Raw genomic sequence first — 23,836 nt, forward strand, 5'->3', positions numbered from 1 at the left:
TCCAGAGTGGCTGCACCAGTTTGCATTTCCACCAGCAGCGCAAAAGAGATCCTCTCTCTCCGCATCCTTGCCAACATCTGTTGTTGTCTGAATCGTTAATGTTAGCCATTCTGACAGGTGTGAGGTGGTATCTCATTGTGGTTTTGATTTGTATTTCCCTGATGATGAGTGATGTTGAACATTTTTTCATGTGTTGGTTGGCCACCTGGATGTCTTCTTTGGAGAAGTGTCTATTCATGTCTTTTGCCCATTTCTTCACCGGATTATTTGTTTTTGGTGTTGAGTTTGAGTTCTTTATAGATTTTGGATACTAACCCTTTATCTGGTATGTTGTTTACAAATATCTTCTCCATCAGTTGCCTTTTAGTTCTGCTGAGTGTTTCCTTCGCAGTGCAGAAGCTTTTTATTTTGATGAGGTCCCAACAGTTCATTTTTGCTTTTGTTTCCCTTACCTCTGGAGACGTGTTGAGTAAGAAGTTGCTGTGGCCAAGGTCAAAGAGGTTTTTGCCTGCTTTCTCCTCAAGGATTTTGGGCTTTCTGTCTTACGTTGAGGTCTTTCATCCATTTTGAATTTATTTTTTGTGTGTGGTGTAAGAAAGTGGCCCAGGTTCTTTTTTCTGCATGTCGCTGTCCAGTTTTCCCAGCACCATTTGCTGAAGAGACTGTCTTTATTCCATTGGATATTCCTTCCTGCTTTGTCAAAGATTAGTTGGCCATATACTTGTGGGTCTATTTCTGGGTTCTCTGTTCTGTTGATCTGAGTGTCTGTTTTTGTGCCAATGTTTATTTATTTTTGAGAAAGAGAGAGAATGAGAATGAGAGAGAATGAGAGAGAATGAGAGAGAATGAGAGAGCGAGCAAGCAGGGGAGGGGCAGAGAGAGAGGGAGATACAGAATCCGAAGCAGGGTCCAGGCTCTGAGTCGTCAGCACAGAGCATGATGTGGGGCTTGAACCCATGAACTGCAAGTTCATGACCTGAGCTGAAGTCAGCGTTTAACTGAATGAGCCACCCAGGCGGTCCTTGAAGGACTTGTAATAACAATTTTTTGTAAGGCAATTCTAATGGTGATGGACTCCCTTGGTTTTTACTTATCTGAGGTCTTTATTTTTCCTTCATTGTTGAAGGACATTTTTACTGGTTATAATTATCTTGGCTGGGAGTTTCTTTCAGCACTTTGTACACATCATCCCAGTCCTTCCAGCTTATAAAGCTTCTGTTGAGAAATCTACTGATAATCTTAGGGGGATCCCTATTACGTGAAAAGGTGCTTTTGTCTCGCTGCTTTCAAATTTTTTTCTGCCTTTGAAAATTTGATTGTCTCAGTGTGAGCTTCTCTGGTTTATCCTTCTCATCTTTTGAGCTTGAACCTGGATGTCTACTTCCTTTCTCAGATTGGTAAGCTTTTGGCCATTAGATCTTCAGACAAGTTCCTGCTCCACTCTCTTCTCCTATGTGGACTTCCATAATGTGTACATTGTTCTGCTTGATGTGTCCTGTAAGTACCTTATGTTTTCTTCACTCTTCTTTATTCTTTTTTCTTTCTGTTCCTCTGACTTGTAATTTCAAACCAATGGCCTTTGATGTTACTGCTTCTTTCTTCTGCTGGATCAAGTAGGTTGTTGACCCCCTCTAGTGAATTTTTCAATTCACTTACTGTATTGTTTGGCTACAGAATTTTTTTTTTTTTAAATAGTTTTGTTTTGTTGATATTCTCACCTTGTTCATGTATTGTTTCCCTGATATTGTTGTGTGTGTTCTCTTATAGCACATTCAGCTTCTAGAAGTAGATTATTCTGAATTGTTTGTCAAGTAATTCATAGATCTCTGTTTCTTTAGAATTGGTTCTAGAGATTTATTTTGCTCCTTTGGTTGTGCCAGGTTTCCCGATTTCTCCGTCTCTCGTTATTTTTTGTTGTTGTCTTGTACATTTGAAAATGCACTTAAGGGAAATAGCTTCATATAGTGGAAGAACATCACCAATCAGCCTGGCTAGAGATTTGGAGGGCAGGGAGAGGTCTTCTCAAATCTTTTACAAGGAATACATCTCCTCTGGGTTTCTATATGAAACTTCCCTATATGAATTTGTGGGTTTTTGAGGTGTTTGTAGTCTCTTGCTCCCTTTGGTGTTTGTCTGAAGTCCTCTAGGCTTTCTGGGTGTGCAGCAACTGAGCTCTCTTTTGTTCTCTGTGGCCCCCAGATATCCAAGGTATGACATTCAGGATGCTGACATAGCCAAGGCAGGAAACAGTCCCTCAGGCAGTTCCTCCAAAAGCCCAAACATTAGATGTATGTTTCACTCTTCTTTTTTCCCTCTCAATGGAGAGGCTGTGAGCTGGGCTTTTTTGTTCTCTCACAAGCAGTGTGGGCTTGCAAGAGTGGCTGATGCCACTGAAATGAAATGGCTTTTCTTACCCATTACAATGTGGCTCTTGGCTTTGAGCTTGCTTGGGATAGTGCAACTTTCTAACTGGTTTCTGGAGTTCTCATAAAGGCTTTTTGGACTGTATATTGCTAAGTTGGTATTCTAGGAAGAAATGAGGTATGCCATAGTTTCCTACTATGGCATCTTGCCATCACTCCCAACTTATTATTTTTAAAAATTAAAGGTTATTTAACAATGCAGATACAAGCTTACAAAAATATTAAAACAAGAATTTAATACTTATGAGTTTTAACCATGTGGTATGTATCTATTATAAAGATTAAAATGACCTATATAGAAAGGAAATCAGTTGTACTAGTGGGGTAACACAGGTGATGCTATTTTTTCCTACAAATATGTTTAATATTAGTGTTTGTACTTAATAATTAAAAAGAACATAGTGCTTTTTTCACTATTAAATGTCTGGGACAAATTATTTTAAAATCAATACTACTTACCTAGTATTTAACTGCTTCTTTATAATTTCTAAATTTACTGGTGGAAATGAAGTGGAAGTATCAAACTTCTTCACTGTCTGAGATTCACTGTTGTAGGAAAGATCTAGGTCTCGTCCCTAAAAATATGAAAATTTGTATTGTTTTAAAAAACTCGTTAATCTTACAAATATCAACAGCATGAGAGAAGACTGGGTATCCAATGTATCACCAGCTGAAAATTCCATGCCTTTGACATTTTTCATAGTTACAATAAAACATTTTTATAATTCTCACAGTTTTAAAATATGGAACTTTAAATATGCATGCAAGAGGCAAATTACAAAATCTTACTTTTCACAAAAGCTTGCTTTTTGGTTATTATTTATTTTAGAGAGAGAAAGAGAGAGTGCATAAGTGGGGAGAGGGGCAGAGGGAGAGACAGAGGGAATCTTAAGCAGGTTCCATGCTCAGTGAGGAGCCTGACGTGGGGCTCAATGCCATGACCCCGGGATCACGACCTGAGCCGAAATCAAGAGTTAGACCCTCGATTCTGGGAAGATGGCGGCGTAGGAGGACGCTGGGCTCACCGCGCGTCCTGCTGATCACTTAGATTCCACCTACACCTGCCTAAATAACCCAGAAAACCGCCAGAGGATTAGCAGAACGGAGTCACCAGACCCAAGTGCAGACGAGAGGCCCACGGAAGAGGGTAGGAAGGGCGGCGAGGCGGTGCGCGCTCCACGGACTGGCGGGAGGGAGCCGGGGCGGAAGGGCGGCTCGCCAGCCAAGCAGAACCCCCGAGTCCGGCTTGCAAAAGCGGAGGGGCCTGACGGACTGTGTTCTGACAGCAAGCGCGACTTAGCGTCTGGGAGGTCATAAGTTAACAGCTCTGCTCGGAAAGCGGGAAGGCTGGAGGACAAAGGGAGGGTGAGCTGCGGAGCCCCCGGACGACAGAGCTCAGTTTGGCGGGGAACAAAGGCGCTCGCCAGCGCCATCTCCCCCGCCCATCCCCCAGCCAAAATCCCAAAGGGAACCGGTTCTGGCCAGGGAAATTGCTCGCTCCGCGCAAACACCCAACTCTGTGCTTCTGCGGAGCCAAACCTCCGGCAGCGGATCTGACTCCCTCCGGCTGCCACAGGGCCCCTCCTGAAGTGGATCACCTAAGGAGAAGCGAGCTAAGCCTGCCCCCCCTGCCGCCGTGCACCTTGCCTACCCACCCCAGCTAATACGCCAGATCCCCAGCACCACAAGCCTGGCAGTGTGCAAGTAGCCCAGACGGGCCACGCCACCCCACAGTGAATCCCGCCCCTAGGAGAGGGGAAGAGAAGGCACACACCAGTCTGACTGTGGCCCCAGCGGTGGGCTGGGGGCAGACATCAGGACTGACTGCGGCCCCGCCCACCAACTCCAGTTATACACCACAGCACAGGGGAAGTGCCCTGCAGGTCCTCACCACACCAGGGACTATCCAAAATGACCAAGCGGAAGAATTCCCCTCAGAAGAATCTCCAGGAAATAACAACAGCTAATGAGCTGATCAAAAAGGATTTAAATAATATAACAGAAAGTGAATTTAGAATAATAGTCATAAAATTAATCGCTGGGCTGGAAAACAGTATACAGGACAGCAGAGAATCTCTTGCTACAGAGATCAAGGGACTAAGGAACAGTCACGAGGAGCTGAAAAACGCTTTAAAGGAAATGCAAAACAAAATGCAAACCACCACGGCTCGGATGGAAGAGGCAGAGGAGAGAATAGGTGAACTAGAAGATAAAGTTATGGAAAAAGAGGAAGCTGAGAAAAAGAGAGATAAAAAAATCCAGGAGTATGAGGGGAAAATTAGAGAACTAAGTGATACACTAAAAAGAAATAATATACGCATAATTGGTATCCCAGAGGAGGAAGAGAGAGGGAAAGGTGCTGAAGGGGTACTTGAAGAAATCATAGCTGAGAACTTCCCTGAACTGGGGAAGGAAAAAGGCATTGAAATCCAAGAGGCACAGAGAACTCCCTTCAGACGTAACTTGAATCGATCTTCTGCACGACATATCATAGTGAAACTGGCAAAATACAAGGATAAAGAGAAAATTCTGAAAGCAGCAAGGGGTAAACGTGCCCTCACATATAAAGGGAGACCTATAAGACTCGTGACTGATCTCTCTTTTGAAACTTGGCAGGCCAGAAAGAATTGGCACGAGATTTTCAGGGTGCTAGACAGAAAAAATATGCAGCCGAGAATCCTTTATCCAGCAAGTCTGTCATTTAGAATAGAAGGAGAGATAAAGGTCTTCCCAAACAAACAAAAACTGAAGGAATTTGTCACCACTAAACCAGCCCTACAAGAGATCCTAAGGGGGACCCTGTGAGACAAAGTACCAGAGACATCACTACAAGCATAAAACATACAGACATCACAATGACTCTAAACCCGTATCTTTCTATAATAACACTGAATGTAAACGGATTAAATGCGCCAACCAAAAGACATAGGGTATCAGAATGGATAAAAAAACAAGACCCATCTATTTGCTGTCTACAAGAGACTCATTTTAGACCTGAGGACACCTTTAGATTCAGAGTGAGGGGATGGAGAACTATTTATCATGCTACTGGAAGCCAAAAGAAAGCTGGAGTAGCCATACTTATATCAGACAAACTAGACTTTAAATTAAAGGCTGTAACAAGAGATGAAGAAGGACATTATATAATAGTTACAGGGTCTATCCATCAGGAAGAGCTAACAATTATAAATGTCTATGCGCCGAATACCGGAGCCCCCAAATATATAAAACAATTACTCATGAACAGAAGCAACCTTATTGATAAGAATGTGGTAACTGCAGGGGACTTTAACACCCCACTTACAGAAAAGGATAGATCATCTAGACACACGGTCAGTAAAGAAACAAGGGCCCTGAATGACACATTGGATCAGATGGACTTGACAGATATATTTAGAACTCTGCATCCCAAAGCAACAGAATATACTTTCTTCTCGAGTGCACATGGAACATTCTCCAAGATAGATCATATACTGGGTCACAAAACAGCCCTTCATAAGTTTACAAGAATTGAAATTATACCATGCATACTTTCAGACCACAATGCTGTGAAGCTTGAAATCAACCACAGGAAAAAGTCTGGAAAGCCTCCAAAAGCATGGAGGTTAAGGAACACCCTACTAACGAATGAGTGGGTCAACCAGGCAATTAGAGAAGAAATCAAAAAATATATGGAAACAAACGAAAATGAAAATACAACAATCCAAACGCTTTGGGACGCAGCGAAGGCAGTCCTGAGAGGGAAATACATTGCAATCCAGGCCTATCTCAAGAAACAAGAAAAATCCCAAATACAAAATCTAACAGCACACCTAAAGGAAATAGAAGCAGAACAGCAAAGGCAGCCTAAACCCAGCAGAAGAAGAGAAATAATAAAGATCAGAGCAGAAATAAACAATATAGAATCTAAAAAAACTGTAGAACAGATCAACGAAACCAAGAGTTGGTTTTTTGAAAAAATAAACAAAATTGACAAACCTCTAGCCAGGCTTCTCAAAAAGAAAAGGGAGATGACCCAAATAGATAAAATCATGAATGAAAATGGAATTATTACAACCAATCCCTCAGAGATACAAACAATTATCAGGGAATACTATGAAAAATTATATGCCAACAAATTGGACAACCTGGAAGAAATGGACAAATTCCTGAACACCCATACTCTTCCAAAACTCAATCAGGAGGAAAGAGAAAGCTTGAACAGACCCATCCATCACCAGCGAAGAAATTGAATCGGTTATCAAAAATCTCCCAACAAATAAGAGTCCAGGACCAGATGGCTTCCCAGGGGAGTTCTACCAGACGTTTAAAGCAGAGATAATACCTATCCTTCTCAAGCTATTCCAAGAAATAGAAAGGGAAGGAAAACTTCCAGACTCATTCTATGAAGCCAGTATTACTTTGATTCCTAAACCAGACAGAGACCCAGTAAAAAAAGAGAACTACAGGCCAATATCCCTGATGAATATGGATGCAAAAATTCTCAATAAGATACTAGCAAATCGAATTCAACAGCATATAAAAAGAATTATTCACCATGATCAAGTGGGATTCATTCCTGGGATGCAGGGCTGGTTCAACATTCGCAAATCAATCAACGTGATACATCACATTAACAAAAAAAAAGAGAAGAACCATATGATCCTGTCAATCGATGCAGAAAAGGCCTTTGACAAAATCCAGCACCCTTTCTTAATAAAAACCCTTGAGAAAGTCGGCATAGAAGGAACATACTTAAAGATCATAAAAGCCATATATGAAAAGCCCACAGCTAACATCATCCTCAACGGGGAAAAACTGAGAGCTTTTTCCCTGAGATCAGGAACACGACAGGGATGCCCACTCTCACCGCTGTTGTTTAACATAGTGCTGGAAGTTCTAGCATCAGCAATCAGACAACAAAAGGAAATCAAAGGCATCAAAATTGGCAAAGATGAAGTCAAGCTTTCGCTTTTTGCAGACGACATGATATTATACATGGAAAATCCGATAGACTCCACCAAAAGTCTGCTAGAACTGATACATGAATTCAGCAAAGTTGCAGGATACAAAATCAATGTACAGAAATCAGTTGCATTCTTATACACTAACAATGAAGCAACAGAAAGACAAATAAAGAAAATGATCCCATTCACAATTGCACCAAGAAGCATAAAATACCTAGGAATAAATCTAACCAAAGATGTAAAGGATCTGTATGCTGAAAACTATAGAAAGCTTATGAAGGTAATTGAAGAAGATTTAAAGAAATGGAAAGACATTCCCTGCTCATGGATTGGAAAAACAAATATTGTCAAAATGTCAATACTACCCAAAGCTATCTACACATTCAATGCAATCCCAATCAAAATTGCACCAGCATTCTTCTCGAAATTAGAACAAGCAATCCTAAAATTCATATGGAACCACAAAAGGCCCCGAATAGCCAAAGGAATTTTGAAGAAGAAGACCAAAGCAGGAGGCATCACAATCCCAGACTTTAGCCTCTACTACAAAGCTGTCATCATCAAGACAGCATGGTATTGGCACAAAAACAGACACACAGACCAATGGAATAGAATAGAAACCCCAGAACTAGACCCACAAACGTATGGCCAACTCATCTTTGACAAAGCAGGAAAGAACATCCAATGGAAAAAAGACAGCCTCTTTAACAAATGGTGCTGGGAGAACTGGACAGCAACCTGCAGAAGGTTGAAACTAGACCACTTTCTCACACCATTTACAAAAATAAACTCAAAATGGATAAAGGACCTAAATGTGAGACAGGAAACCATCAGAACCTTAGAGGAGAAAGCAGGAAAAGACCTCTCTGACCTCAGCCGTAGCAATCTCTTACTCGACACATCCCCAAAGGCAAGGGAATTAAAAGCAAAAGTGAATTACTGGGACCTTATGAAGATAAAAAGCTTCTGCACAGCAAAGGAAACAACCAACAAAACTAAAAGGCAACCAACGGAATGGGAAAAGATATTTGCAAATGACATATCGGACAAAGGGCTAGTATCTAAAATCTATAAAGAGCTCACCAAACTCCACACCCGAAAAACAAATAACCCAGTGAAGAAATGGGCAGAAAACATGAATAGACACTTCTCTAAAGAAGACATCCAGATGGCCAACAGGCACATGAAAAGATGTTCAGCGTCTCTCCTTATCAGGGAAATACAAATCAAAACCACACTCAGGTATCACCTCACGCCAGTCAGAGTGGCCAAAATGAACAAATCAGGAGACTATAGATGCTGGAGAGGATGTGGAGAAACGGGAACCCTCTTGCACTGTTGGTGGGAATGCAAATTGGTGCAGCCGCTCTGGAAAGCAGTGTGGAGGTTCCTCAGAAAATTAAAAATAGACCTACCCTATGACCCAGCAATAGCACTGCTAGGAATTTATCCAAGGGATACAGGAGTACTGATGCATAGGAGCACTTGTACCCCAATGTTCATAGCAGCACTCTCAACAATAGCCAAATTATGGAAAGAGCCTAAATGTCCATCAACTGATGAATGGATAAAGAAATTGTGGTATATATACACAATGGAATACTATGTGGCAATGAGAAAAAATGAAATATGGCCTTTTGTAGCAACGTGGATGGAACTGGAGAGTGTAATGCTAAGTGAAATAAGCCATACAGAGAAAGACAGATACCATATGGTTTCACTCTTATGTGGATCCTGAGAAACTTAACAGGAACCCATGGGGGAGGGGAAGGAAAAAAAAAAAAAAAAGAGGTTAGAGTGGGAGAGAGCCAAAGCATAAGAGACTGTTAAAAACTGAGAACAAACTGAGGGTTGATGGGGGGTGGGAGGGAGGGGAGGGTGGGTGATGGGTATTGAGGAGGGCACCTTTTGGGATGAGCACTGGGTGTTGTATGGAAACCAATTTGTCAATAAATTTCATATTAAAAAAAAAATAAATAAATAAAAAAAAAAAAAAAAAAAGAGTTAGACCCTCGACCAAATAAGCCACCTGGATGCCCCCCATATTATGCAATTTTAAAATTAGTTATAACTATATAATAGAAACGGGAAAACATTTATAACATGTCAAGCAAACAAACCAGAATTTGAAATTGTATGCTATTGTGGTTCCCAAACTACATGCCAAGGCATCCACGTGAACTCAAAGGGATGCTATGAAATATTTTAAATATACATTTTATTTATTTATTAAAAAAAATTTTTTTTTAATCTTTATTTTTGAGAAAGAGAGAGAGACAGAGCATGAGCAGGGGAAGAACAGAGAGAGAAGGAGACACAGAATCCAAAGCAGGCTCCAGGCTCTGAGCTGTCAGCACAGAGCCTGACACAGGGCTTGAACCCACGAACTGCGAGATCATGACCTGAGCTGAAGTCGGACGCTTAACCAACTGAGCCACCCAGGTGCCCTTAAATATACATTTTAAATATAAATGTTTTAAATATTTTCAGGGAATACATATTCATCATTTATTGAACTACTAGTTTTAACTAGTTCATAGCTCCAACATTAGATTGTGCTACAGTCCTTTGATGAAGTCTTATTAGTGAAGGTGGGTTTTTGGTGGATGTAATAAAAAGCAAGTACCTACTGAAAATCAATTTAGAAAGGAGAATGGCAGTGTCTAATCTTGAGGTGTCATGCAGTGCCCAAGAGGTGCACACATTTCATTAGTAAGTGTGGTTATTTAAAAATGAAATTAAAAGATTTTTTTTCTTCAATTTATCAGTGTTATTTTTTCCAAAGACTACTGAGTTATTAGGACATAAATAGTATTAAATTCTATCGCCCTAAGTACTCAATAAATGGAATTGCTTTAGTACTTCTTTTGGCCTAAGGGCATCAGAATAAAGTTAAAGCCACTGTGGGTTCCATGAATGGGAAGTCTGGGAATTTCTGATATACACTATGCCTATAATTAAACAAATACTTAAAAAGGAATTATGCAAACCTGAGCAGAGTAAGGACTGTGACATGTTTTTTTCTCCAAGTATTTTTTTCTCATGCTGTTGCTACACTGATTTTACTAAAAAGGGGAGGGGGAACCTAAATCTATTATAGTTATAAAAACAGCCCTCTAAATCATTTCTCTGGTCAGAGATTTCTAAATACTGTTACAACCAAAGACTTACTTTACTTAGCTTCTTAGTTTTAATAACACAGAGATCTTAATACTTTATTTAGAAGAGCAAATAATCTTTCAAAGCACTGTTTTTTGCTTTGTTTCTTGTGTGTGTGCAAGCGGGGAGGGGCAGAGGGAGAAATTCTTAAGCAGGCTCCATGTCCAGTGCGAAACCCAACATGAGATCTCATGACTATGAGACCATGACTGGGGCTGAAATCAAAAGTCGGACACTTAACCAACTGAGCCACTCAGGTGCCCCTCAAAGCATTACTGTTAAACAGATTAAAAAATAATAACTTTATATTTATGTAATGTATCAGCACTTTATTTTAAATCATTATGATTTTGAGACTTATAGCCACCTACTCATGTAGGTAACATTATCTTCCTATTTTATTGATGAAAAAACAGATTTAGAAACTTTGGGGAGCCTCGGTAGCTCAGTCCATTAGGCATCTGACTTCGGCTCAGGTCATGATCTCATGGCTCCTGGGTTCAAGCCCTGCATCGAGCTCTGTGCTGACAGCTCAGAGCCTGGAGCCTGCTTCAGATTCTGTGTCTCCCTTTCTCTCTGCTCCTCCCCACTCACACTCTCTTTCTCAAAAATAAACACTAAAAAAAAAAAAAAAAAAAGAAAATTAAATAATTTGCTCAAAGTTTCACAAATATTTATTGACCACTCACAACATTAGGCACAGAAGGATAAAACACTGAATAGTTCATAATTGTTGACCTCACAGAGCATATATTTCAGTGGTGTAGCCAGAACCCAAATCCAGGACTTTTGAGCTCAAGAACAATTATTTTTATTAGTTTTGCTCTAAACATATTTGTTTAAACTTTACATTTACACACCTACCGTATGTTGCAGTCACCATAAAACTAAAGATAAAAAAAAATGGTCCCCTTAAGTGGCCTAATAATATGTGGAAGGTGTTTATAATCTAGCGGGAAAAGAACATGGTATATAAGGTGTAGTGAGTTGAACAGTGACCAAAAGGTAAGTCTATGTCCTAACCCCTAGAACCTGTGAATATGACGTATTTGGAAAAAGAGCCTCTGTGTTTGTAATTAAGCGAAGTATCTCAAGATGAGAACATCCTGCATTATCTAAGTGGGCCCTAAATCCAATGTTAAGTGTTCTTGTAAAAGACACATAGAAGCACAAAGAAGGCCATGTGAAGGAGACAGCAAGGGGTTATGCAGTCACAAAGCAAGGAACACCTAGAGTGACCAGAATTTGAAAGACAAGAGAAGATTCTTGCCCCTAGGTCTTCAAAGGGTGCACAGTCCCTCTAACACCTTGCTTTCAGATTTCTAGCCTCCACAACTGTGAGAAAATCAACGTCTATTTTAAGCCATCAAATTTGTGATAATTTGTTATAGCAGCCACAGAAAATTAATATACATGGTATAAAAAAATTATTACCTCTGTGATTTTAACTGCTTTCCTCATCTGCTGCCGTTCCCAAATATCTTGAGTTTCATCTTCCTGACTTTCTTCACTTGTTTCTTCATTTCTAGGTGCTAGGGGAAAAAAAAAAAATCATGAATGGTATTTATCCCTTCTAATAGCATCAGCTAACATTTTTGGGGGGCTTATAATGTGCTGCTGGCTTAGCAGCTTTACATATGTTAACTTATCCTTCACAATTCAGGGAAGAAAGCACTATTATCATCCTTATTTTATAATGAGGACACTCCTATCAGGAATTTAATAATAACTTGTCTGAGGAATGTGCTGAAGTGGAGACCTGAATCTGGGAATCTGTACTCTTCACCAAACTGTCCCACTAAAAACACTTCCATAGTTTCACATATGGAGAAAAAAACTTGAAAAAAAATGAAACATTTGGTATTCCTTAACAGAGATTATAAATTCTTTTTTTAAAATGCTTATTTATCTTGAGAAACAGCAAGAGCCCACACACGAGCAGGGGAGGGGCAGAAAGAGAAGCAGAGAATCCCAAGCAGGCTCTACGCTCGATCTCATGAACCATGAGATCATGACCTGAGCAGAAATCAAGAATCAGATGCTTAACCTACTGAGCCACCCAGGTGCTCCCAGAGATTATAAATTCTACCTGAGAATCTAAATATTGAAAAATAATTTCTGGGTTATAAAGAACCAAAAGTCTCATTCCGAAAAAATATTATTTGAAGTGACAAAAATTTTGGTAAAACATATTATTGTTTATAAATGAGAAATGTGAGAATAGTCCTTTGAGACCCAAAGACTATTGGGTGAGGAAATTTTTTATTAGAGCAGGGGAGATTTTAATAAATGAAGCCTAAAATCTCTGTATATGCTTCCATGTTAAAAAAAAAAAAATCTTTACAAAGGTTATAATGAAAGTTTTCAATGTCAAAAATAAGACTGCACAATTTTTTAATCTGTCAAAAAAGATCAAGTGGAGGTCAGACAATATTAAATATTATTACACGTTATGTTTGGTAATAGTATTTTAATAGATTTATCTTTTACAGACTATGATGTCATTGACCAAATTGGTATTAAATAAAAACCAACTTCTAACACCTTTTAAAATATGAGACATTACATTAAGTTTTTAATGGAGATTTGATGATAGTATATTCCAGCAAAAAATCCCTTAATGTTCACATATTGTAAATAAATTAAGTATGTACTTGTTTCATCAGCCATCCTTTGTCTAAGTGTTTGAGGCTGTGGTGTAAACGGTATTCTCTTTTCATGGTCATCAGGCTCACTCTCAGGATCTTCACCACTGTTTTTCTTCATCCCAGTGATGACAGAGGTATGTTTTACATCCAAAGAAATATAGTCATCTTGGGTCCTGGCCAATTCACGTTTCCTGCGGGCTGCCTGAATAAAAGCTGCATCAGGGATATTTACTGAAAGAAACAAAGAAGGAGACACTGAAAACCAAGCACCAACAGAAATACATATTCCCTGTATTTAAATAAAATAAAAAGGCACATTTTTCTAATTTTTTCACTATTCTGATAGAATGTAACTACACAGCTCAAAACTTACATCCATTATGAAAGAAAATTATTTTTATAGAGATTAAATGTAAATTAGAAAATTAACCAAATCTAGAAGTTTCAGAAAATATACTGATACCACTTCATTTTATCTTTGAGCTCTCTTATTCATCGGATGTTGTTGCTGACTTTTTGTTGAGGGGTATTTCTCACTTCCAGAAGCTCTGAGATTGTGAGGGGAGTAGGGATGTGGAGAGCTGAACATGGAGTTGCTGAGTCAATGAGAACTGTAGACGTGAGAATGATGGGGGAGAGGCCAGTTAAGACTCACAAAGACAGACGCTGTATTATGCCCTGCCCTACCCCAGACCATCCAAGCATATAGGGAGTGAGAAAGAAACTAAAACCACACAGCCAACTCAGTCTCTAAGGTCCTGTGGTGATTTCCACATGAATAAGTGAAAAAGTGTAAAGAAAATAATCAGGTTCATTGAAGAATATTTAAGTGACAACTTTTAATAGAGCCTTGCTTTAGTTCATTAGTTTTTTGTTTTCATGTTTACTTTTGAGAGAGTGAGAGCATGGGTGGAGTAGAGAGAGAGAGAGAGACAGAGGATCCAAAGCAAGCTCTGTGTTGACAGCACAGATGTGGGACTCAAACTCACGAACTGTGAGATCATGACCTGAGCCGAAGTCCGATGCTCAACCAACTGAGCCACCCAGGCGCCCCTAGTTTTAGTTATTTTATAGAGTATAAACCACATTAATGTGGACTCTTCCAACTCAAAACAAGTTTCTTCATGCATGATCTAAGCTGAAATTTATCTTAACTTTCTGGAAAAAGGACAGTTTCTTAAGCAAAATACTAAGGTAAACAAAATGGGAAAAGAAATTTTCACTATTTGAAGCACTTCAAAATGTTAATTAGGGATGTCAAGCCACCAAGGCTCAAGTAAAATGTTCTAAACTTTACCACAAACTGATGCAGATTCTTTTTTTTTTTTTTTTAAGTTTTTTTTTCTTAATGTTTACTTTTGAGAGAAAGGGAAAGAAACCCAGAGCATGAGCGGGGAAGGGGCAGAGAGCAAGCGAGACACAGAGTCCAAAGCAGGCTCCAGGCTTTGAGCTGTCAGCACAGAGCCTGATGTAGGGCTTCAACCCACGAACTGCAAGTTCATGACCTGAGCTGAAGTCAGATGTTTAACTGACTGAGCCACCGAGGCACCCATGATCCAAATTCTTTGAGAAACAGAAAAGGTCATGTGCCTGGAGATGTGAAAACGTTCTAACTTTTGAAACAGAAAAAAAGAGACAATTCAGAAATTACTGACCAAAATGCTTGACAGCAGTCCTAAGGAAAACAAAAAGTGCTTGAATTATGAAATGATAAGTGGTGATCACTAAAAATCAGTATGTTCATTAAGAACAAGGAATATCAAATCAAGTGATTTACTTTTTATAGACTAGTACTAATTTATAGATTAAGATCAGGGAAATGATGCAGGTCAGATGTTTCTCCATCCTCCCAAAGCATTTAATAGTTTCCTTGTGGATAATGTTAAAATGCGTGGGGAAAATTACATATTGCACTGGATTCTTAAGTGGCTGAATAATTACTAAAAAAAAAAGTTGATCATGAAGCACTGTAGTCATCAGCTACAGGGCCTCTGTATTTTGTCTTGTCTGCACTGCCCCTGTTTTAATGATCTTAATGTGATATGAAGATAAAAAGACATGTCTTTAAGGCTGGGAGGGACAGCTAATATAACCTAAAACAGAATTAAGACTCAAAACCTTCACAACAGGCTATATAGCCTTTCTTGATGCTGGTTACACATTAGTATCACCTGGAGATCTTGATAATCTACTGGCACCCAAGCTCCCCATCCCAGAGATTCAGATTCAGTTGATCTGAGGTGGAGCTGAGCAACAGTGTATTTTTACAGCCCTCTGGGAAACTTATTGTAAAATCAGGGTTAAGATGATATACTCAGGTTCAAATACTCAAGTGTATGAATACAAAAACAGAAATACTTGAAGTGGAAATGATGTTTGCAAATGACTTGGTGGGGTTTAATAAGTCACAAGGATGGACTCAGCAGTGAGATACTAGTTGTACATAAAGCTAATCCTCTCTCAAGCTACAATAAAGAAGTAAAATTTCAAGAATATTATCCTCTCTTGTCTAGGCACCAGCATCTAGCTCAAAGGTTCCCACAGAGCAGATGCTGGCCAGACATGGAATGAATTAATAAAGTTAGCATATTGCTGCATAATAACAACATGCAGATTTATAAGTTAAATAATTTTCACATATATCGTCTTATCTAAGGAGTAGAGATTGAGATCATGCTCCATGAGTAACACACTGTATCTGCAACAATATCAAGGCAGATATTTCACTACTGGATCATTCTAATAATTCCACTGTATGAACAAAAAAATAAATGCACTCCTTGGTCCATGTACCAATCTCCAAACTTCTCCCATGCCTTCATATTTTCTCCAGAAAAAAAAAAATGTATCCCTCACAGAACAAGTTTTCAACTCTCAGTGTTTCTGAAATGCACATTTCAGAACGGAAAATTCTTCTCTGTGCTGTACTGTCCTGTACTCTGAGAGACACTTATCATTTCTTGTCTCTAGGGCACTACAGGCCAACAATACCTCAGTCACAATGATGATTAAAAACTATCCCACACATTTGCGAACACTATCTTCTGTCCTTAGGTGGACACTGCTACCAACACTTTATAACCACTGGCTTAAAAGGCCTAATGTGCCATCTTCTATAGCAGTACTGTGACCATTTAAATTCATCCAAATTCAAAATCCAGTTCCTTAGTTGCATCAGCCACATTTCAAGAGCTCCACAGCTCTATGTGGCTAGCGGCTAATGTACTGGACAATGAAGATACAGACCGTTTTCATCATCAAAGAAAGTTTTATTGGACAGCCCTCTATCTAGAATCTAGACAAGGCTTCACCTATCTACTAGGTTTCAATTCTTAATACTGGTTTCATCATTAAGCACTTTTGTACCTTGTGAACTTGTATAAGAAAAAAAAATTACAAGAGCCACTGTTTGTTATTTAATGTTGATAAAGCAGTTATTACTGCGTTGCAAGTGTTTAAAAACGCATTTAGGGGCGCCTGGGTGGCTCAGTCCGTTTGAGCGTCCGACTTCGGCTCAGGTCATGATCTGATGGCTCAGAGCCTGGAGCCTGTTTTGCATTCTGTGTCTCCCTCTCTCTCTGCCCCTCCCCAGCTCATGCTCTGTCTCTCGCTGTCTCTCAAAAATAAATAAACGTTAAAAAAAATGTGTAAAATAAAAAAAATGCATTTAAACAATTACATTCTAAGTTAATTTATTTCTTTTATAAAACTACATAATTTTATTTTCTCAGAAGGGGTCCCAGACTTTATGAGACTGACAAGAGTCCACAGCACAAAACAAGTTACAAATCCTTAAGCTTGAGTAATAAGCCAGAAAAATATTTTCAGCTCTGTGAGCCATGAATTCTCTGATACAGCTTCTAAACTCTGTCACTGTAGAGCAAAAGCAGCCACAGACACTTATTTGCAAAAGCAGGTGATGGATCATATTTGGTTCATAAGTGGTAATTTACCAACTCCTGAACTGATCTTTCTAAAAGACAAAGATGGTCATGCCATTTATTTGCATAAAATTTTCAGTAGTTCTCCCAAATCCTGTATTATCTGACTCCAATTTGTCTCTCTGCATTTTTTGTTGTTCCTCTATCTTACGCTCCAACCAAATATTTTCATTCCAACAACTATTTTTAGTTCTCTGCATATGCTATGTTGTCTTCCCTAGAGTTTTACATTTGCTATGTCCTGTACCCCAAACATCCTAACAAATTCTTACCACCCTTCAGATATTGGCATTAATCACCAAGTGTAGCACACTGGTTAAGAACACAGGTTCTGGGGCAGATTGCCTGGGTCTGAATCCTGGCTCTGTCTCTTACAAGCAGTCTGACCTTGGGCGTGTCATGTAATGGAAAAGAGCAGTCAAATCTGGCACTTTGACAATCATTAGTAATGATGTACTTGCCTCATACTTCACTAGAGTTAGTTGTGTTATCAATAATAAGAACCACTGGTATAGAAAATACTATTAGAAATAAAGTTAACCAAAATCACAATATTTACCAACCTATTGACGAAAATTCTTCTTCCAGAGAGCTAGAGCTGTTGGATGATGAACTGTGATCATCTTTACTTTCTGGGGAATGATGTGTTTCACTCTCTTCATCCGTTGAAAGATCAACCATTCTGGATTCTAACAGGACATTTTTTGAATATAACAAAGAGTCAAGATAGTGGAATCAATAACCTAAATTCTACACAACACATAGCATATATATAGTACAGTGTTTTAATTTTCCTCCATGTATTTGAAGCAATGTACAGATCTTTCTCCATTTCCATTGTTTCTGAAACCAATGGATGATCTAATACATGTACAGACTTACCCTATTTATACAATCTACTTATCTAATAAAATATTCTCTTAAAAGATGCAATGAGAAAAGGAAACCATACAGAAAAAAAAAAAAGACAACAAAAAGTGAAGGCACATTTAAAACAAGAAAGAAAAATAATGGTGGTGAAGTTGAAAAAAACCTAATGTACACTTACTATATGGTAGGCACTGAAATCTGTTTTACAAGGTCTATTTCACACAATTGTAGAATTTCACAATTCCATAAAGTAAATGCCTGCTATTATTGATGAGGACATTAGGGACTAGAGAGGCTAAGTAACATGTCCAGTGTCACAAAGTTACTAAGTGGAGAAGAGGGCTTTCAATCTAATTTCACTCAACTCTGGAATTTAGACTCTCTTTCTACCATATTTCAATGGCTGGTGGCAAGCAGTCCTGTAATGAGCACTGTGGTCTCAAATCACGAATCTCTTTGCTTCTACTCTGTGATTTTGGAAAGGACAGTCTGCCAAACAGTCTATTATACAAAGATAACATTAAGAGATAACACCCATAAGGGTGTTGTGAGAACTGAATGAACAAAATGTGAAGGAATTCATGGTATTATTGACAAGAAAGGGCTTGTCAGTTCACAATTATTTTGTATTTTTTTATAAATTTTAAAACTTAAAGACTACATAGTACTCTTTATCTTTTTTTAAAATTTTTTTTAATGTTTATTTTTGAAGGAGAGAGAGACAGAATGTGAGTGGGTAAGGGGCAGAGAGAGAGGGAGACACAGAATCGTAAGCAGGCTCCAGGCTCTGAGCTGCCAGCACAGAGCCGGATGCAGGGCTCGAACCCACGAACTGTGAGATCGTGACCCGAGCCCAAGTCGGACACTCAACCAACTGAGCCACCCAGGCGCCCCAGTACTCTTTATCTTAAAAATGTCCCACAATTAACAGACCTATGTAGAGTTAAAAAAAAAAAAAAATCTGGAGTTAAGATCAAAACTTAGAAGACAAAGGAATACAAGTACAGATTCCCTCTTTCTTTGCTACTATTTATGACAACCCCTACCTGTTCCCAAAGTGGATGAACACCAGAGCAGTGGTTCTCAGAGCATGGTCCATCAACCTCTGGAAGTCCCTAGGACCCTTTCAGAGGGTCTGCGAGTTCAAAACTACTCTCATCACAATATTAGCATGTTATTTGCCCATTTTAATCTGATGCTATTTATATAATGAAGCAACAGTAGAGGCGGGTAAAACTCTTGGCTTCTCAGTATAAATCAAGACAGTGACAGCAATGTGTAGTAGCAGCCATTGTATTCTTCATCACCATGCATTGCCAGGAAAAAAAAAATCCAGTTGCACTTACCATCCTCAATGCAGCAGTTAAAAGTCACTAACTTTATTAAATCGTGACCTTTGAGTCCATATCTTTTAAATATTCTGTGGAACAAAATGGAAGTGTGTATAAAGCACTTCCGGGTCACGCTGAAACACAATGGTTGCCTCACTGAAAAGCACTTGTGTGAGCAGATGCAAGGTGAACTAGCCACGGTCTTCAAGGAGCAACACCATTTTACTTGAAAGAATAACAAATTCTAGTTATTTCTACAGGTACAACTGACAAATTGTCTCAGAAATGAGTAAAGCTGTGCCTATCACTTCCAGAATTAGAGATTTCAAGTGAAAACTGGAATTTTGTAAAACATATCCTGCACCGTGAGCATCTTTGCAATACTTAAAGACTGATGATTAGCAGTAACACAGCAGTAACACACTAACAGTAACAGATTTTGGGGAAGATACTGTATCATAAAATGTACCAACATTTGCAAACTCTGTGAACCAATGCTTTCCATAGTCCGTGCATGATGCAACCAATCATGCATGGGCAAAAGTTCCATTCAAGTGCAAAACAGACCCGTGGATTTTAATTTAACAGACTGGGGAAAAAAACCTGACAGATAACTGTTTCAGCTGCTTGTTGCAAACTGACCTTTAAGAAAGTACTGTTTGTTGACCTTTGTTGTAACACCAAAGCAGAACGCCCTCAATCATCTAAAAGGCTATTAAGTATTCCTATTACACCCTGTACCTGCGGTTTTCTTTTCATATTTCAAATGAAACAACCTATCACAAGACTGAATGCAAAAGTATCAAGATTTGCAAATGGAAAACAATGTCACTCACTAGTTTTTTGTAAAATAGTTACATGGGAGAGACAATTTTTTTTTTTAACCTCAAAACTAACTGAAAACTGCATTCTTATTAAGCTCCAATTCTAACTGGAACACATTTTATGTAAACATCTTCATGCTGCTTAAATTATAGATTTAAAAACGCAAAGGTACTTCAAAACTACTGCACTGTAGTTCCCGCCATTATTGGTACAGTCTACGGCGTCTTCAATTCATTGTGCTACCTGGTGACATCCACCGTCGTTGTAATCTGCGTTCCCGCAAATAACTGATGAAAAATACAACAAGCAAAGGAAGCGTGCCAAGTCTGTCACCTAGATTCTTCTGATGTACCATTCTGGTTAAGTGTTTTCTAGAAAGCTAACTGGGGACGTTTCCAAAAGTACATGAAACTTTCCCCTAACAGTACCAGAAAGCTTTTTTTTTTTAATTCTATGACGATTAGGTTCTTCGTAAACAGCAAGTACCGCACTAAACCTATATCTGGGGAGAGTTCACCCGACGGTGCGAACACACACGAGCCACAAACCCCAAAGGACTCTTTGTGGTCGCCCCAAGGAGCCCGACTTGGAGATGCGGGCAGCGGGCGAGTGAGCGCTGGGAAGCATGCAGTCTGGCTCCAGGTCGCCGGAATTCAGCACTGCTGGAAGTTAGAGCGGTCACGGGAACCACCGGAGAAGCCCGAGGGCCTCTTCCCGCAGCCCCGCCCCTCGCCCCGCGTCACGTCGGCTCCCCAGCAGCACAGCCTCACCTGGGACGTCGGAGCCTTCAGCGCGCGGAGCCGCCCCCGCGGCGCGCCGGGAACTTGCCCACACTCGGCCACGACCGCGAGGGCCCCGGGCCCGAGCACGCCAGTGCGTCACCTCCGCGCGGCCCCCGCCACTGGGCGGCCCTTCCTCTGTAGGGCCCGGGGCCGCCTGCTCCCCCGGAGCCTCGGGCTCAGCAGACCGCTCCTCGGCGTCATCGCTATCACTGGAGTGGGCTCGGCGCTGCCGGAAAGTCCTCTTCGGCCTGTGAGCCATAGCTGAGGCCCGGGCGCCAAGCGCGCGGTCTCTTCCGGTACCCGCCTGCGGGATCTCTAGCGTCCACGCTGGTGCGCGCTCCCGCTTATAAGGCCTGGCCGCCGCGTGCGCGCGCTCGTTTCGCGCGTCGTCCGCTCCGCCTTCGCCCTGCGCATGCGTGTTCTGCCTCTGTTGCTCTTTCTATCGAGTTCGGTTCCCAGGGCCGCCCTGGTTCTCTGGGCTGGCCTTGCAAAGTGCTCTCTTTGCAAGGCTTGGCTGTGCTGTAGTGTTATGTGGTTGAAAGAGTCCCGTAGCCTCCTCGCGGTGAGCGCCACGATGGGCAGCACTCACAGGCTCTCCTTGTGCAAACCCTATCTAGGAATCAGGCACTATACCCACATCCTAGACTGGAACTGCATCTGCTCTTCTCTCTCCAACCAAGAATTAAACAAAAAACCTGAAGTGGGTGGGGGTGGGGGGTGGGGTGGGGAGGGTGGTGGGGAGATTGCTTCTGAAAGCTAAACAGTAAAATCTACACATAAATGATAGGTGCACGAATGAGCAAATATCAAACAATTGCTCTCAGGTGGCAAGGTTTCAAAAGAACCTGGTTAAATGCCTTGGTCCTTAAGAAAAAAGAATATCTGAGAACAGAGAGTGATGTTGACAAAGATGCACAGCTGTAAGAAGGATGGCAAAAACTGTGGGAAACTTGGACTGTATTCATTAGCTCTTCGGAGAGTGAGGAAGCCTTCACCAGGGACTCTGCGTTGTTGGTCTCCTTGGTAAAGCCCATTCTTTTTAATTTTTTTTTCAACGTTTTTATTTATTTTTGGGACAGAGAATGAACGGGGGAGGGGCAGAGAGAGAGGGAGACACAGAATCGGAAACAGGCTCCAGGCTCCGAGCCATCCCCCCAGAGCCTGACGCGGGGCTCGAACTCACGGACCGCGAGATCGTGACCTGGCTGAAGTCGGACGCTTAACCGACTGCGCCACCCAGGCGCCCCGGTAAAGCCCATTCTTATTGGATGCCTCTGATCATACCATCTGAAGCAAATAACCATTCAGTTCATTTAAATTCTCTTGCTGGGCTTTTCAGTCCATGCTTTAAAGTTCACAAGTCTTTCCAAGAGGCTCGTGGAAAAGATTGTTTTAAGAGAGAAATTTCCAGGTGCTCACCTCCCTCCGTACGTGGCTGCCTGAGAACCCCTACATTCATGCAGCTTCTGCCAATGTAGCCTTTCCTCCCCTTCTTATGAAGAAGAGACACGATCCTTTGTCCATTCCAAATGTACTACAGTACATACCCCCACATGTAAAAGCCTTTGCAGCATGTAAAATTTTATTGTAGGACAAGAAAAAAAAAATACCTCTGAAGTCATCATAACAATTCTGGAAGTCAGAGGTTTCCAATGGCTTACTTTCAACAAAAATGGAGGACCAGTAGCGTCAGCATTGCTGAGTTGGTTAAGTAGCCTGCAGACTCTTGATTTTGGCTCAGGTCATGATCTCACGGTTTGTGGAATCAATCCCTGTGTCAGCCTCTGCCCTGATAGCATGGAGCCCGTCTGGGATTCAGTCTCCCTCTCTCTGCCCCTTCCCTGCTTGAGTGCATGCATACGTGCTCTGGCTCTCAAAAACAAAACAAAACAAACAAAAAACTTTTTAAAAAGTGGAGGGCCAACTGGAGCTGTCAACTACTCAAAATAATGTTTAATTATGAATCACTGATTTTTGCATGGAGTTCAGACAGAGTTCTAAGAATAGATAGGCATTGAGAAGACATACCCTTTCATATGTGGAGGGTTTTCTCAGTGCCTGTATAATATAAAATCAAAATATAATAATGTAACAACCCTATACCATTGTAGCAATAAGTTACAGCTGTCTGTGGGTGCATGAACTAATGTGTGTGGGCAGACCATCTTTGTCATTATGGGATACATTCCCAACAAAAATGTTCTTTTGTCAAGAAAATGTAATGTGTTTTGATGTATTTATAGTGTGTTTTTCAAGCGTGTTGAAGTCCACTGGCCAAAAGCTACCAGGAGGACACTAAGTCAAATAAAGTTTATTTACCTTGTCTCAGAAAAAGAACATACAGACCAAAGAAACCATGCATTTCTTTGTAAGAGGGAGTAGAGTGTGGCTTATTAAAAGATTTGCGTTTGTGGTAGGAACTTTTTTTTCAAGTTTTTAAATTCTAATTATTTAACATACAATGTGATATTTGTTTTAGGTGTAGAATTTAGTGATTCATCACTTACACCCAGTGCTCATCAAAAGCACCACCTTTAATCCCCATCACCCTATTTAACCCATTCCCCTACCCTCTTCCCTCTGGCAACCATCAATTTGTTCTCTATAGTGAAGAGGCTGTTTCCTGGGTTTCCTCCCTTTTTGCCCCCATGTTCCTTTGTTTTGTTTCTTAAATTCCCCTTATGAGTGAAATTATATATTTGTCTTTCTCTGTGTGAATTATTTCCCTTTCTGCTGGGAGTTTTTTTTTTTTTAATGTTTTATTTATTTTTGAGAGAGAGAGAGAGAGAGAGAGAGAGAGTGAGGGAGGAGCAGAGAGAGAGGGAGACACAGAATCTGAAGCAGGCTCCAGGCTCTGAGCTGTCAGCACAGAGCCTGACTTTCTGCTAGGAGATTTTTGAGAGCTTGGGGA

At 40.4% G+C, this 23,836-nt stretch overlaps 1 protein-coding gene across 4 annotated transcripts in view; it reads right to left on the reverse strand.

Moving 5' to 3' along the window:
• Nucleotides 1-21,233, reverse strand: part of GCFC2 (GC-rich sequence DNA-binding factor 2) — a 61,954-nt gene extending 40,721 nt beyond the window's left edge. For 3 of the 4 annotated variants that reach the window (XR_003967825.1, XM_030310965.1, XM_030310967.1), the window contains exons 1-5: nt 20,914-21,233; nt 17,681-17,806; nt 13,183-13,407; nt 11,963-12,060; nt 2,883-2,998 (exon numbers count right to left, since the gene is read on the reverse strand). Coding sequence is in view for 3 of the 4 variants with exons in the window: in XM_030310965.1 (XP_030166825.1) it covers nt 2,883-2,998; nt 11,963-12,060; nt 13,183-13,407; nt 17,681-17,806; nt 20,914-21,184 (836 nt within the window). In the remaining variant the exon portion in view is untranslated. Of the gene's footprint in view, nt 1-2,882; nt 2,999-11,962; nt 12,061-13,182; nt 13,408-17,680; nt 17,807-19,033; nt 20,870-20,913 lie in introns of those variants that run through there. The other variant, XM_030310966.1, reaches the window with a different exon arrangement.
• Nucleotides 21,234-23,836: the final 2,603 nt, after the last annotated feature.

The sequence above is a fragment of the Lynx canadensis genome, chromosome A3 (genome assembly GCF_007474595.2).
Source record: "Lynx canadensis isolate LIC74 chromosome A3, mLynCan4.pri.v2, whole genome shotgun sequence".
NCBI lineage: Eukaryota > Metazoa > Chordata > Mammalia > Carnivora > Felidae > Lynx > Lynx canadensis.